This window comes from Eurypyga helias, unplaced genomic scaffold, assembly GCF_000690775.1.
Source record: "Eurypyga helias isolate BGI_N326 unplaced genomic scaffold, ASM69077v1 scaffold24968, whole genome shotgun sequence".
Classification (NCBI taxonomy): Eukaryota; Metazoa; Chordata; class Aves; order Eurypygiformes; family Eurypygidae; genus Eurypyga; species Eurypyga helias.
The window spans coordinates 1-16883 of NW_010265605.1; the positions used below are offsets into that span (position 1 = coordinate 1).

The 16883-nt window shown below is 40.3% G+C and overlaps 2 protein-coding genes across 2 annotated transcripts in view; one reads left to right on the forward strand and one right to left on the reverse strand.

Annotated features, from left to right (window-relative positions):
* Nucleotides 1–329: 329 nt before the first annotated feature.
* Nucleotides 330–13850, forward strand: DLD (dihydrolipoamide dehydrogenase; the record flags this gene model as incomplete). The annotated part of the gene is made up of 13 exons (XM_010156804.1): nucleotides 330–405; nucleotides 1173–1252; nucleotides 4251–4319; nucleotides 5785–5854; nucleotides 6846–6946; nucleotides 7287–7430; nucleotides 7595–7696; nucleotides 8819–9009; nucleotides 10416–10586; nucleotides 10976–11165; nucleotides 11568–11705; nucleotides 13086–13175; nucleotides 13275–13850. Coding segments are annotated over 13 exons (1488 nt in total), but the record flags the coding sequence as incomplete, so codon positions are not given.
* Nucleotides 13851–16190: 2340 nt separating this feature from the next.
* The window catches only part of LAMB1 (laminin, beta 1), a gene marked incomplete at its 5' end in the record, with an annotated part of 21040 nt that continues 20347 nt past the window's right edge, over nucleotides 16191–16883 (reverse strand). Inside the window, one exon of the mRNA XM_010156805.1 lies at nucleotides 16191–16627. Within this exon, the coding sequence (XP_010155107.1) occupies nucleotides 16491–16627 (137 nt within the window). The remainder of the gene's footprint in view (nucleotides 16628–16883) is intronic.

Here is a 16883-nt window from a genome sequence, read left to right on the forward strand (position 1 = left end):
AAGGGTATGGCGGTGGGACGGCAGGACTCCTGATAAACTCCTGTGGGTGTCTAATTTAGGGCATTAAGTGGTTTGAGAGCCCCGTACGAAGGGCTGAAGGTTGGTGTCGTTAGAGGCAGCCTTGGGCTGACATGGCAGCAGGTGTAGTGACAGGCCGAGGCTGCAGGGCGGGTAAGTGGCACGACCTCTTGTTCCAGTCAGCGCCTGCCGTGTTCTTTCTGCTTTGCTTGGTGACTGTAACTGTGTGTTTGTCTGTCTGTGGCTGAATGTTTGTTTTTCTTCAAGGGTAGACTTCAGCTTTTAAAACCGAGTTGTTTTTCTCTTTCTAGAGAAGCCATTTTGATCGAATTCATCATGGTCTCCAGGGAGTTTGTGCGGGGTCGCAAAGGACCTATGCTGATCAAGGTAATGAATCATGAAGAATTTATTTGGACAAAAAAAAAAAACCAGACCAACACCCCATACTCCCAAAATGCAAAAACCAAAGCTCTTCAGACTCTGAAATCACTCTTCCAGGTGATAGTGGAATCCATGTCGGCTTAGAGATTTAGATGAAAAATGGTGGTTTATTTGTCTTATTTAATATCAAGCTAAAGCTATAAATAGAAGTTAAACTTTATATAACGTGAGGACAGTGATGGTAATTAATATTCTAAAGGAGATTGTGGTCATGAGATATGAATAAGGTACAAAGTTCATAGCTTCTGCTGCGTTCATCATTAGTAGAGGTTTACAGATCTCTATTTCAGCCATGTTTTCTCCTTTATAAACTACTGATTTTATGGCACTCAGTAAGCATTTGACTTTTGCACTAAACGTTAATGGAAGCTATGTTGGAAAAATGTGTTAAAAAACTATCCAGACATCTTGGGTTAAGTTCTTAAAGGATTTATAGCAAGGGGGGGGGGGGGGGGTCAGATAGTACTCAATTTCACTTCACTTTGTTATATTCCCTGTAAAATTTAAGACTGGCTGTTTAAGCTACTTTCAGATGTGAGGTGTAATTCATTTCTCTAAACCTAGGTGATGAAGTTGCATCATTTTTAGTAGCTGTTAAAGCTTTTTAAAAAATGTTTTTTAAACATAAATTATTTCAGAAACTATAAACTTGTATTCCTGCAGTAAAATCTTAATTGCTGAAACAAAAATAACTCCAACGTTCTCTGTTTCAGTTGATGCCGATGTCACAGTTATCGGCTCTGGTCCTGGAGGGTATGTTGCTGCCATCAAAGCAGCTCAGCTTGGATTTAAGGTGAGACCTCACTCAGTGGAATATTCATACAGATGAACTTGAAAGGTGTTTGTGTGATACTGAAAGACTGAAATTCTTCTGTCACATCTTGGGCCACCAGATCATAGAATCATAGAATGGTTAGGGTTGGAAGGGACCTTAAAGATCATCTAGTTCCAACCCCCCTGCCATGGGCAGGGACACCTTCCACTAGACCAGGTTGCTCAAAGCCACATCCAGCCTGGCCTTGAAGACATCCAGGGATGGGGCATCCACAGCTCCTCTGGGTAACCTGTTCCAGATGCTGTTGACATGTGGGTGATCTTTCTTTACCTTCTTACCCAGATCATACAGAAGGTGAAATGAAGATGTGGAGGTAGTCCTGTTACTGATAAAGCAGCTCAGGACAGCTTGCTTTTGATTGGACATGATAATTGTGGTGGTCTTAGTCTTGTGGAAGAGCAGGTAGGAGAAGAATGCTAGGAAGGAATTTTTCTCCCAGTGAAGAAAAATGGAGGTGGGTGGGAAGACAGTGTCAGAAAGGCCACTGAGAAACTGTCCTGAAGAATAGACTGAGGGAACTTGAAAGAGGGAAAAATAATATTCAACTGGTGTGCTTTTTGAATGTGAGTAGAGGAATCCCATTGCCATGTGAGAATTTTGAAAGACAGAAATTATCTGATGTGCCAGCTTACTTCCTTGGCACTGTGTTATTACTTGTCTGAGAAGGTGGTGCTAGCAGTCTCGAGCATGTTCCTGCTGGCTGACATGTCCTAATGCTTCTGGATTATGACAGTTGGACTTGATGACAAGGAGTTAACTACCTGGTAAGGACAGGAACTCCTGTTGGTGATGAAGTTCCAGTGAAGCACTGGAGCGGAGGCCTAGAGACCGTGTAGTCTTCATCCTTGGATATTTTCAGAACTTGGGTGGACAAGGCCCTGAGCCACCTGATAACGTCTTTGATGTTGACTGTGTCTGGAGCAGGAGGTTTGACTAGATGGCCTCCAGAGGAAGTTCCTTCAGCCTAAACTTTTCTGTAGTTCTGAGTGTTGTCCTTCATTGGTCACTACTCCCACAGCTGGTTTTCAGTGATGCCTCTTTGGGTATCTTTCAGCCTTCTAATGTGTCACTGTACCAGAATAGAAATGTTTGAGGTTCCATTAAAAAGTTTACATCTGCCTGGGACCTAGTGCAGATAACTTGAGTTGTCTTTATCTGTGTTTTTGAATTTTTATTTTTTATACTCTTGCTTTTAGATGTGGGCTATTATTACCTGAGAAAAAAAGGGTGCTACAGGTTTTAATTGAGATTGAGACCTTCTACCACTTAAGTTCTTGGTGTTTTTTCATCCTAAAACTGTTTTTTTGTCGGTATATGCCTGCTTTTCTTGGAGCAGCGCTGTCCTCAGGTACTTCGTGTCTATGATTAACAGTCAGATACCATTTACAAGGAGGTTAAGTGCCCTGAATTATGTTTTTCATCACAGCAGAAAATAATTTTGTTATACTGCTTCATAGCTAGTTAGAATGGGCAAAATACTTGGACACGCTGGCATGTGTCACCTGTAGAATTTAATATACATGCAGAATGGTTGTGCTGTCCTTGAGGAATGTAAGGAGAAGTTTTTGTGAGACTGATAAAAAGATAGATTCCGTAGTTACACCATCCATGGAAAAACCTGAGTGTGCTCTACTGAATTACTGAACTTTAACCTTCAGTTCTAGTGCTGTGTCTGCTGGCACAAGCATTAAGTCCGTAAATCACCACCACAGCATCCCACGTTATTGCCAACAGCATTCTCTGGGCACTGGCTTTTCTTGACCTTGTCGGTGAAGTTGATGTAAACTGGATGAGACAGAACCTCCTTATCAGGTAAAGGTAGGAGCAGTCTGGTGCTGTGATCCATATTGCAGCTTTTAGAGCCCTTGGATCATTTTTCATACATCCATGTGCTTAAAACCAGGGAAGGGTAGATAGGGGATCAGCATGTCTCAGTGTGTTTCTGTGACTGATATGGTGAATTCTGCTCTTCGTGTTACGTGACCTCTACTTCAGCACAAAAGCAAAAATACGAAGGAATTATGAAAACCCTTCACCTGGGTAGTCACTTCTCCGCAGATTGGAGCTCTTAGAGTATACACGAAGGAACCAGTATTTTGAACATGTGTGCACCTTGCAAAGGAGATGCCAATTCTTTTACTGCTATAAAATGTTTATCATACTCTCTCCAATCCACCACTCCAAGTGATCTGTTTTTTCTTGAGGTTTTATTTTCCTTTTGCACGCTTTGATGTTGGGAAGCTGATGAGAAGGAGATGAAATATTTACCATCTTCATTGGTATTGACCATATTTTTGCTCGGTTTTGCTTTACTTGGTTTTTATTTTTTCTTTCTTTATAGGTATTGGTACAACTTTATAGCAATGGGTCTTGCAGAGTAGCATGTGTAGAAGGGGAAGCATTTGTGGTTTGGAGGTCTCATTCTGCTTTGTTTTCTTTGAAGAAAAGATCAGTTTGTGCAGTTTCAACCTGTGCTGGTTCATTTATCTGTTGTTTGTGATTACTTTGGTTTAGGAAACTTCTGCATGATTCATGTGTGTTTGCTTTTTGCAGGTTTGGTTTTTTAATTGTAAGGGGAACATCTTTCACGGTATTGAGTGTTTTATTTAATTGAGGCAAGTTTGCAGAATTTAGAAGTAGAACAGCAGCACTTAAACTTATATGAAGGTATAAATAGTGCAGTAGGGAATGTGGCCCTTCTCGTAGAGAATTTTGTTGCAAAAAGCCATTTTGTGGCTTTTAAGTCAGGGAAAAAAAAAGAGGGTGGGGAAATCTGAGCCACAAAATTAGGAAATGAAAAACCTAGGAATGAAATTAAGGAGAAACTCATAGAGGAGGAGTTACTTAGATAAATGTCAGATCTTTGTCATAATTTCTGATTTGTGAGATATCCTGTAAGGAAGTGGTAGCATAGCATTGCTCAACAATTTTGTTTTCCCCTCTTATTTTTCCTCAGACTGTCTGTGTAGAAAAAAATGAAACACTAGGTGGAACCTGTTTGAATGTTGGATGTATTCCTTCCAAGGTAAGTGTACATAGTTTGTCGTAACTTCGTTAAAAGCAACAGATACTATGTGCATCACTTTGAAAAATATTAAGGATTTTCTCAAGATTGACGTAACTTCTTTAAAAATAGAAATTGTCATCCTAATGAGCTGAGGATCCAAGTAATACGAAGGGTCACAGTTTTATTTGCTCAATAGCAAGGTTTTGTTTGCAAACTCTGTTCTGTGGGCTTTCCCAGAGGAGAGAGAGGACGGGCATGAACATCAGAGGTGCATGCAGATGTATCTTCTCACTCTGAGCTCTTGAGTCTGCGCTGTAACCAGTGGCAACTGCTGTTTCAGATGGTTATACCTCTCGTACTCCGTGAAGGCCTTGATCACCTTATATCAGTTTGTTCAGAATAAACCTGTAGTTTTGTCCAAGGTGACATCCTTACGTTAAAGGAATGCTCAACTGTGTCACTAGAGGTAGAGAAAGTAAATTGGAGGGAGAGGCACCTCTGAAAAATCAGGAACTCTGGTTTTGGTTTGATGTGCCATGCTCTGAAGAGAGCTGTCTCTCTTCATCGACTGTACAAAGAGCCTAGTTGATCAGCTCTTGAAATACTTGTCCAAGCTAAATTAGTATTTTCACCAGCCCCCAAAAATTCAGGAGAACTTGATATTGGTGTTGTCAATCCTTTTTTAAATAGTTTCAGAACTAGGGCCTAACTGTACTGCTATTTCTAATCATCGAATGGTTTGGGTTGGAAGGGACCTTAAAGACCATCTAGTTCCAACCCCCCTGCCATGGGCAGGGACACCTTCCACTAGACCAGGTTGCTCAAAGCCTCATCCAGCCTGGCCTTGAACAATTCCAGGGATGGGGCATCCACAGCTTCTCTGGGCAACCTGTTCCAGTGCCTCACCACCCTCTCCATGAAGAACAACTTAGCCAGCTCTAAGCCATCTGTCTTCAGCTCAACTAGCTATGCAGTTTTAGTAACCTCAGCACAACTCACCTACAAAAGTCAACTGACATGTGTCTGCACAGGCTAAAAGTATAACAGGGATTTCAGTATAGATTTTCCTCATTCAGTTTTTTTGTATCATCTTTTATTGACAAGTAATCTCGTCTGAGATACTAAGGAAATTCTCCTGTGAGTCAAAATCATCTTTCTCCTCTCCTTAGTCTGTTCCTATTTTTTTTTAATCACCATAATAATTTCCAATTTTTCTGGTGAAATGAGCAAAAAGGATAGATGTGAATTTAACTGTTTTCTATTTTTGTGTTAAGTATGTAACTTTATAAAGCACTTCAGTAAGAGCTGCTATGTACAGTTAGTGTTTGCGATACACCTTTTTAAATACGTACATGCCAGACTTTTTCTTCACAGTGAGAACGGTTTGCAAGTCACATCAGGTTTTGTTATTCTGATAATATCATAATAAATTCAGTTGTGAATATATGTCCCTGTTGACATTTTTTCTGTGTGTGTATTTTAGGCCTTGCTGAACAACTCACATCTGTATCACTTGGCCCATGGAAAAGATTTCGCTAATCGAGGAATTGAAAGTGAGTGTAAAAAAACACGTAGAATCGTAGAATCACAGAATGGTTTGGGTTGGTAGGGACCTTAAAGATCATCCAGTTCCACCCCCCCTGCCATGGGCAGGGACACCTTCCACTAGGTCAGGTTGCTCAAAGCCTCATCCAGCCTGGCCTTGAAGACTTCCAGGAATAGGACATCCACAGCTTTTCTGGGCAACCTGTTCCAGTGCTTCACCACCCTCTCCGTGAAGAACTTCTTCCTGATGTCTATTCTAAACCTCCCCACTTTCAATTTAAACCTGTTACCCCTTGTCCTGTCACTACAGGCCCTTGTAAAAAGTCCCCTCCCAGCTTCCTTGTAGGCCTTGCCTACATAGTCACTGCCTGTTAACATAAATGGTTTCCAGCCACAAGCAAATTCTATCATTTAAGTGTGACTACTATAGTTTTCTGGTCAGAAAACTCTTTAGACTTATTTATAATATCCTTTAACAGTCAGTTGGAGGGTTAGGGGCGTGTCTGCTCCTTGAACCCTGAATCATGGATAGATAGAATCATAGAATCATAGAATGGTTTGGGTTGGAAGGGACCTTAAAGATCATCTAGTTCCACCCCCCCTGCCGTGGGCAGGGACACCTTCCACTAGACCAGGTTGCTCAGAGCCACATCCAGCCTGGCCTTGAAGACATCCAGGGATGGGGCATCCACAACATCTCTGGGCAACCTGTTCCAGTGCCTCACCACCCTCTCTGTGAAGAATTTCTTCCTGATATCTAATCTAAACCTCCCTGATTTCAATTTATACCCATTACCCCTTGTCCTATCACTAGGATAAGTGATATCTGAAAAGTGCAATACTGCTTTTTAACATAGCAGTTGTTGACTGTAACCTTCAGTGTTTAATAGGGCCGTAGAACACATCTTAGTGTGTCAGAGCTGTTAATCGTGTTTCAGTTCGCTCCTGTAAATAACAACGCTGCAGTGCTTGATAGAAGTGGGGTTTTTTCCACCTTAGTCACAGGAATCCGTCTGAATCTAGAGAAGATGATGGAACAGAAGAGTGGTGCAGTGAAGGCCCTAACAGGTGGAATTGCTCATTTATTTAAACAAAACAAGGTGAGTTTGGATTATATACTGAGGTATATCCATGTTGTTTTCTGATTTAATTTCCTGCTTTTTACATTTTCATACTCTCGCCATGTAAATTAATTCAAGTGGCTGACTCGGCAAGGGCAGACTTAGAATGCTTCTCTTCTAGGAAAATTTTAAATGAACTGTTCCTTCATTCTTAATCTGCTTAAAAGAATAGTATACAATTACTTTGTGATTTGTACCAGACGGTGATGCAAAGGTACATGTTAGCAGCTTCTCTAAAGCGTTAATGAGATTCAGATTATTAGCATCACTTATATAAAAGTAATGTGAATCTGAATTTTCTGTGTTCTGATTACTAAAGGTTGTACATGTAGCTGGGTTTGGAAAAATAACTGGCAAAAACCAAGTCACTGCAACCAAAGAAGATGGCAGCACACAAGTTATCAATACAAAGAACATACTTATAGCCACAGGCTCAGAAGTTGCTCCCTTCCCTGGAATTACTGTATGTATTTGACATCCTAATGGTACTCTTTCTATGTGTTATATCCACATAATTGTAATGTGTGATGATTTCTTGCATCTGATTGTACTTCTCCTTCTCCGTGTTTTATATATAATGTATAAAAGAGATTGTAAACCTGCCTTTGTGGATTTCTTTGTCATTAGATTGATGAAGATAATATTGTGTCATCCACTGGTGCACTGTCACTGAAAAAGGTCCCTGAAAAGATGGTTGTCATTGGTGCAGGAGTCATTGGTGTGGAACTGGTGAGAGGATATTTAAACCACTTGGCCTTTAATTTATAAAGGAAGAGGGTGTTACTGTTTTATAGTTAACAGATGTTTGGTTAATTGAGTTGTAATGACACTGTTCAGACTTCATAGTCTGCTAGCTTCCTTTTCTACCAGAAAAGCTGGGATAAGTGTTCGTAGGCTCAGTACTCCTGCGGCTGGTTAGTTCAACAGAGAAATGAGAGGGAACGTACAGTGCCTCACATGCAGGGCTTTTTGGGGGAGGGGGGATGTAACTTTTGCTGAGGTCTGTACCTGCTCTTTGTATAGATGAGAGAACTTCTTTTTGAAAGGAAAGTTCATTTTAAGTCAGGATAAATTCTTGTGTGCAGCAGTTAATCCCAAGAAACTTTTTATTCGATACGACTGTGCACGTCCTGTTTAACAACTAAAGGAGCAGAGACTTTGTACTTCATCTTGGTCAGAGTCCTTTTGCTTCATACCTATGTGGTTCAAAAATAACGTGTATGTGCTGGTCTTGCAACTGCTTGTGAATTTGCACATCTGCTTAGTGGTAGCTTAGCCTGCCAGCCATTAAGCAGGGAAGGAGGAAGCAAAGTAGAATACCGTGTTGGATGGATGTGGGTAACTGTTAGTAAGTAGGGTGTATGTGGGTTTTGTTGATGAAGCTGATGATAGTGGTTATGGTTAGAAATACAGAAGCAGTGGTGGTTCCGTTTTGTTGCATAAAATTTCCTTAATGTGGTACTGTTGTGATTTATTTTGTAGTGTAGAACACCACAAGCAATTTCCTCTGGGTTCTGTGAGCTACATTCAGATTCTTTGATTTTGAATCTTTCTGTACCTATAGCCTAGAACATACTTAATTACTTTGTTAGCTATTTCTTCAAAAGCTAAATTCCATTTATTCAATCAGAAATTTTGGGTGTGCAGACAAGCAGTGATAAATCCATTTGTTGTGGAGGGGCTGGGGAAAGTTAGACTTGTTTTATTCTACACTGCAACACCCATAAAAAAGGGATCAGTTTGCTGTTACGTGTTGTCCTGCTGTCAAAGTTTACATTCTGTGCTAAATATTAAAGAAATGTGAAGTTTGCTTTTCAAAAAACCTTTTTACCTATATTGTGGTGATTGCAGGGTTCAGTTTGGCAGCGCCTCGGTGCAGACGTGACAGCTGTTGAGTTCATGGGCCATGTTGGTGGAATGGGAATTGATATGGAGATCTCTAAAAACTTCCAGCGTATTCTTCAGAAACAGGGACTTAAGTTTAAACTGAACACCAAAGTTACCGGTGCTACCAAGAAACCAGATGGAAAGATTGACGTAGCGTAAGTCTTTGATATAAAACCAAAGGAATGGCATATATGTTCTTCCTCCCAATCCATCAAAAGTATTTAAACATACGGTCTGATTATTTTTTTTTTAAACAGGAAAAATGGTTTTCTGATGAAACTTAATTCTTTAGTGCAATTTAATTTTTATCCTGTATTGTAACTTAGAGCTCATAATTTTGGGTTCATTGAGACCTATATTGCTTATACAGGAGAGGTTCTGTTAGCTTGAGTCGAAGGTGTGCTAGTATAAAACCAGTGTTGTAACAGTGAGATCAGTGATAAAAGCAGAATTCTAAATCATTCTTTTCACAGAAGATCTTTGCTTCTGGTGTAATTAAAAAAGGGGTTGTTCATACAGTCATTTTCAAGCCTTTCATTCATGGCTGCTTACTGGACGGGTTTTGTCCCTGCCTCCTGTTGTCTCAAAGTAAGCGTGGAAGAGACTTTAGTGCTTTAGAGCAGAAATAAATGAAACTACCTCAGAGTGTCTTTTAGTGGCCACACTCAAGCCTTTTGAAGACTTACAGGTAAACAGTAATACAGAAACATCATAAAGCAAACTTGCTTTGTGAAAGTCCATACGTATGCGCTACTTCTTTTTTCTTGTTAACGTGGTCTCTGTCCAGAACCTGTAGTTTGAATTTTAAGAAAATGCTTAATGTTACAAAAGTAAGCATAAATGTTTTTTCACTGGAATCTTAATATGGTGACTTTGATTTGCTGTATCGCCATACCTTGGGATTGTCTGTCCTCCACCACAGTAGGGGTCCTAGATTTGGGCTTCTGTAGGTACCGTGCTGATACTGGTTGGATCTCTCATGTAGTCTGTTTCTACATTTAGAATTCCATTTTGTTTCAGGAGTATGTGCTTTTGAAACACACTTGTGCTCACCCTCACCATGCTTTGGTCCTCGTGCTCTCAGAGCACATGATCTGAACTTGTTCTGGGTGCGGTTAAACACAAAGCTGCCCTTGGGGGATGCACCTGATGCCGGGCAGCTGCTAACAGGGGTTTGCTTCTTGGGCCAGAAGAAAGCTTGCTCACAACACAGGCCCTACCCCACCTCAACACATACACAACTTGGATATCGAGTACTCAGCACCAGTTATTTTGCTGCACAGATTTGGTCCTAACGGGTCACGCTCCTTGCTAGTGGATACATACCCTGAATTTCTGTATCCAAGAGTTGTTGACAATGTAGTAAGAGTTATTGCACCTGCCTCCCTTTTGTACTCCTCAATTCTTGCAAGGAAGAAGCATGGGGCAGGCTGAATGCAGAATGTTTGTAATGCCAGATCCAGCCACTGGGTCACCCTCTGGATCGTATTAATTGCAAGTCAGAGAAATACAATGCTGAAAATTTACAGCTTGGCACTTTTGGTGCTTTATTTTTCCATAGTGTTGAAGCTGCTGCTGGTGGCAAGGCAGAAGTCATAACTTGTGATGTGCTCCTGGTTTGCATCGGTAGACGTCCTTTTACAAAAAATCTAGGTCTTGAGGATGTTGGAATTGAACTTGATAAGAGAGGAAGAATCCCAGTCAATAACAGATTCCAAACCAAAATTCCAAAGTAAGTAAGACTAAGTAATTTTACTTTTTTTTTTTTTAAGCAGAACTCTTATTTTTAAAATTTTAGCCTACTAAAGCACTTTTTTGTTTTAATTGCAGAATATAGTTGTCTCATAAGAAAACTCAAGTAATTTCAGGAACTAGATTTTTAGTCAACCTGTGAAGTTTTGTAATTTAAAAGTCACTGTCTATTTTGTGTCTCTTCTTGAAGTGTGGTCATTCTGTGGAAAGTGCTTTTTTCTATACTTTGCATTTCTTTTGAAATTCAGTGTTTTCATCTGTTCTGATTCAAGTTTTCAGTAACGTGTCAAACTGACTATTATATAAGGTAGCCTAGATGTGCTAGGATGTTTTTAAACAGTGTCTTATTCTGTTTCATTGGTCTGATAGCATCTATGCTATTGGTGATGTAGTTGCTGGACCTATGCTGGCCCACAAAGCCGAGGATGAAGGCATTCTTTGTGTGGAAGGGATGGCCGGGGGAGCAGTTCACATTGACTATAACTGCGTACCCTCTGTGATATACACTCACCCCGAAGTGGCCTGGGTTGGCAAATCAGAAGAACAGCTGAAAGAAGAGGTACTGTTTGTCCCTCTCTCTGACAAAACTGGTTTTCCACCTTGGGCATGGTTTTGTTGTCTAGTAGTTTGCTTGGACACTTCTTCCAGGAGGGTTTCTGCGTCTGAATTTATTGCTTAGGGTGTGTGATTGAATGATTCCCTCCTGCATGCCAGTCTCCCAAAGAGCACAGTTCTCTCTAATGACTTCTGTTCTGTGGAGTTAATATTGCTCAACGGCTAATTAATCTTTTTTTAATATATCCCCTTCTACCCCTTTTGGTGGTGGTTCTTACACATTGCTCCGTGTGTCTTAACGTCTTCTAGTTTTGTATTGCTTCAGCTCTTGTACTTACCAAACTGCCTGTATGGTTACATTGTTCTTGTTGGTCGTTAACTCAGTAACACGTAGCCTGTTTTGCAGGGTATAGAATACAAAATCGGGAAGTTTCCATTTGCTGCAAACAGCAGAGCAAAGACAAACGCCGACACAGATGGCATGGTGAAGATACTGAGTCAAAAATCAACAGACAGGATGTTGGGCGCTCACATTTTAGGCGCAGTAAGTATTGTCAGTCGCTGCTGTCTTGGCCTTGTAGGGGTCTTGTATTTAGCGTTGCAAAGTGGTTGTCAAGTTAGGAGAAGTGGTGCTTGTCAAAAGAAATGGACATTTGAGTCTACTGTACTTCCACTTACTGTTTTCTTCTGCAGCCCTGCCCTTCTTCCCACTTCTGTTCCTTTAGTGTTACATCCAGGTTTTGTTTTTCCCCTAGAATTGCTAGAGTTAATTGGCTTCTCTGACCAGTTGTGGTTTTTTATGGATATTGCCAAATACTTGAGAGAGCAGCAGAAATTGTTGACTCAAGTTCTGGGAGCTGAACAGATTCTGGCTTTTTCATTGATGTTTTCCTTCCCCGCCCCGCCTCAAACTTCAGACTTCAGCAAAGCCAGTAACTGTATGCTGTACTTACCAAATCTGGGGTCAGTAGCTTACTGAATGTTGAAAAATCCTTTGTGAAAATAAGAAATCAGAAAATTCTGTTTGCAAAAATTGTCATTTTCTGCTCTCCCACACTTTCCAAAGTTAGACCCTAATAGCTTTAAACAATCTTTTTTCCCTAAAGATGTATGCAGAAACATTTCCATGCGTCTTCAAGAGAAACACTAAACTGTTCTCTTTTTTCCTGGAAGGAAATGTTATTCCCATGAATGGCTATACTGTCAACACTAGTGGATAGGCTTTTTGTTTCTAAATCCAATTGTCATCATTTCTGATAGGAATACACAATAAGCTGTTATTGCTAGTTAATTTCTCTCACAGTGCTGGTAACTTAAAAATCAGCACGCTGTAAAGGAAGCACAACTTAGGTGTATCAATGTGAGAGAGACTGGTTTTCTTCTTTGAGAAAAGGCCAGGGGAAAATCTTAGGGTTGAGGATCTGAATGCTAAAAATGTGACAGGTTTCACTATTTTTGACTCCTCAAAGAAATGTTCTCTTGGTTAATGCACATAGATACAACAAATAAAAATGAGGGTGCAGGCTGTAGTAATGCATCTTGTTTGTCTAGTTACCCATTCAACTTCCCGGGAGGCTGCTGAAGTTTTGGGGAGGTTTCAGCAGCGATAAAGTAGACTGTAGCTTTGAGAATGTGGGTATTAGCTGACTCGTGTCTTGTAGTGGAAAAATGCCCAGATTTTGCACAACTCTCACTAATGAGAGGACAAAGACTCTTGTTAAGAATTATGTTTAGGTTTACACTAGGCTTGAGCACAGTCACCAAATAGATGAAGTGCGTCTACTAGAACGCAGCTGAAGTGCTAGTTCTAATACAACTTTTCCTGTTTAGCCAAAGATGCTTATTTACAGGCTGCTACTGGCTGAGGAGAACCTGGTCAGCTGCCCAAAGATTTGTGCTAATTGCAAATACCATTAATTCACAGGGTGCTGGGGAGATGGTTAATGAAGCTGCCCTTGCTATGGAATATGGAGCATCATGTGAAGATGTAGCCAGAGTTTGCCATGCCCATCCAGTAAGTCTTTTCTGAAAGAAACGCCAGGGTTAGGCAGACAATGCTGTCATTACACCTAACTATGAATGACTTGTACCTTTTTGTGTTTGCTTTCTACAGACAGTGTCAGAAGCCTTCAGGGAAGCAAACCTAGCGGCATCTTTTGGCAAAGCCATCAACTTCTAAAATGAAAGAGCAGGTCCTTGTACGCGTATGGTACATCTCTGAAAACGGACTGTGGGCCCTTAGGGAAGGCTGAGTCTGAGTCTTTTAGGACTGAATTAAGTGAATATCTTAATTTTAAACATCAGATATTTAAACAAGTAAAGTTTGGAACAAGTGGATTTATCCAGTCTCTGTAAAATAAATACTTAATCTTCTGTTTATTTACATGATGAATGTTGCAGAAAAACGGCCTGACAGGACTCTTCTTCAAAACCAAATGTTTTGCTGCTGCATGGATTATCGTGTGTGCTGGTCAAAACTCTGGATAAGTGTCCATCATACCTGGTGTTTTCTTATCTGAAGTAGTGATAGACTAAGCCAGTTGAATGCTGGCACTTACAATGCCACTGGCACTTAAAATGCCACTGTCACTTCCGCACAAAGACGTGTTTCCTTCTGAAAGGATTAACTTGAGAATTTAACCTACTTCTTACATACAAATACCAAAACTTGTTTTGACCTAGTAGTGTTAGGGTGTTGGGAGAAGAGGGGCTCGTATAGATTAATTAAAGCTATGTTGACTTTTTAAAGAGAAGATTATTCTCTGTGTGTGATTCTCCACGTGTGGGTGTTTTCATATTGAAAACTCATCAGGAAAAATCGAGTGCTGGTGGAGAAATGAAATATTGAGGACAAATTAGTCTTACTGCTACTTAAATCTTTTTTGTTGGTAAAGCTTCCCTTGTCCTTCTCTCTTAAACTTGAAATGCTAGAACTGGGTAGTGAAGCAGCGCTTGCTGTTAAGTGCTGTGACATGGGGGTTATTCTGCACCTTCCGCACATACCGGCTGCAGCGTCAGCTCTCCACAAAATTAAGGCATATTTTCTTCCTGTTTTCTATTTTGTGCTCTCTTTCTGCCTCTTCTGTAGCAAGAGAGCTTAATAAATATTTAACATGGCTGGAGGGTCTTGGGGTTTGTTTGCCTTTGTTTTGATCAGCCCTGTTATTCCTTCTAGTGTCTAAGCTGTTGAGTATGTGAAGAAACTTCCAAACAAATGATACCTTTGGAAGATCCCTAAACATGCATATGGAACATGCCCAATTCCAATAGCTCAGTTGAAGCTTGGTTTTGCAGGGTGCCCTTTTCATTTTTTTGGCTTATCTGCCTTGAAGAAAACCTTAATAACTTGCTGGTATCATGCTTGCCCTCTTCCATGATGTCAGTGGAATGATAGATGAGAAAGGTGCTTACATACAGCTGCTTGGTTTTGTGTATAGACAAGATGGTTATATCCTTAGACCTTTCTTTTAGAGTTTCTTATCCAAGTTTTGATCCATTGTCCATAGTGAGTGATGGAAATACGTGCCAACACTACCATTCTAAGAAGATTTCACTTAACAACCACCCGTGATACTGTTCTTGGTTTTGGTTTGGTTTTTTTTAAACTCCTGGTTTAAATGTTGATGGGTTAAACCACAACAGCTCATTAAGCTTATCACCAGTGTATGAGATAATCCAATTTGTGGATTCACTGGGTTAAGTGAATTAATGTGGCTCTGCTTCCAGGTTTTAGAAGGAAGTTGCTGAAGGGGAAAGCAAAAGGTGAGACAATAATGAGGGAAGAAAAACTTGATTCTTCCAGTAGGTGTTGGCATTTCAGAATCACTACTACCTGCTGCAGGTAAATGCTGTCGTTAATCTTGTGCTTGCAAGTTCTCCCTAGAAGCCCTGTGCTTTGTGTCCACTCCCTCCACCTCGCTCAGTACTTGTGGCAGTCTTACTGTTCAGCCCGGAGGTTCATCAGTTACAAATCCTCCTATCTCATTTTGTTCACGTTAAATGAAGTTTGGAAAGTCAGGGAAACTGTAATCAAGAACACTACTGAAATTATGCTGGAGTCTATAGTTCCCCAGACACTTGAAAATAAAATTTAAGGCCTTAAAATTGTTACTGTATTGCTGCTTCTCTTGCTGTCACTCTTGTTCAAGGTAAGTTTACAAAGCCATCTGTCAGCTCTCTGATGGTAGTGCCATCTGAATGTAGGAAAGTTTGCAAACTGTGTTTTTAACAGTTGCTACGTATACTGGGAGTAAGTGGTGTATGGTAATTTATTCCTGTGATGGATTTTTTGCTGTAGCATTTGCAACCTGTGGAGCTTGGGGGTAAATATTTAAACATACTGCTCTTCCGTTTGCTTACGTGGTGATTGTCCTGTTCTGACTGACTTTCGATCTTAGTCAAGGTTAGGTAAGGTGTAGATCAGAGTATACATACGGTTGTGTTCCTCAGGGCAAAGTTAGCTGTCAGGATGTGTAAATGCTTCTTGCTGTTTTGGATGCTAATTTGTCCAGTTGATAAATGTTGTAAATCAATCTGTGCAGTACTATACAATCGTCTGAAGGTGCACTGTTTCACAGATAACTTTTTATGCTCATAATCTGCATGTTATTCTTGCACTTTGAAAAAAGTCTTGTGTTCTGTTAAGTGCCAGTTGTTCTTAGAGAGCTGTGGTGCGTACAGCTCCTTAACCAATTCTCATTAAGGGCTCTGTGAACTTTTTGTAGTTCCTCTTCCAGAGAGGCTTGATCCTCCAAGCTTGATTTATCAAGTAAATCTGATGCTTGAAATGTAAACCACATTCACCCCTTCAATGCTGACCCTGCCACTTCACATATCAAGTGTTTCATAATCAGTGACATGAAAGCAGAGTGTGAAGGCTACCTGGATGCCATGCCGAGGGTAAATAGAGTGCTGTGGTGCAAATGCTAGCTAACCACACAGGGTGGTATTTCTTCATTCACTTGTGATGTTGTTCTGAGTGACCATTGGTACTTCATAGGAGTTGGAGCCCTTATTTAGCGTTACGTACTTGGAGCCAAGATTCTGTTAGTTCTCTAACCAGTTTAAAAACAAGACTTGCTAAAGGATTAATTGATGCACCACTTCAGCTACTGAAAACAGAAAGGAACTTAATGAGTCATACTAGGTACATACAGTGATACAAAAGTACTGTTTATTTTCAGCATCAAAAAGTTACTTGTCTTTGGTTCTGTGACTTGAGAGTCAATATAAAACCTGTTCACTTGATCAGGTCTTAGTGTAATGTCAAAAAGAACTAGTGTTAATACTTGTAAAACCCATCCTGAAGACAAGCCTTTCCTGCTCCTGTTCATAAGCAAGTGCTATAAACAGCAACCTTCTGGCTGATTGTCTGTAAGAGGGAGCGAACTGTCTCTTCCAGCTCCACCAACTGCTTGGCTTTGTCTTCCAGGACTTTTTGATTGTTTTCATACGTATTTTCCAAGTCTGTCAACAAAGGAAGGGGAAAACCAGCTTAATTAGGGGTGTTTTAATGAAGTAAAATGTATGCAGTAAATCATTAATGCAGTAAAATCAGTATTGTTGTGGATAAACTACTACTCAAATTTATTTTTATTGTGGAAGAGAATCTGATGAGAAGAAAGGAGGTCTGGAATGGCACCTTTTTGCTGCTTTATGTCCCAGTCTTAAGGAAACAAGGAAGTAATCTTCTGTAAGAGGAAATTCAAATGTATACTTTGAT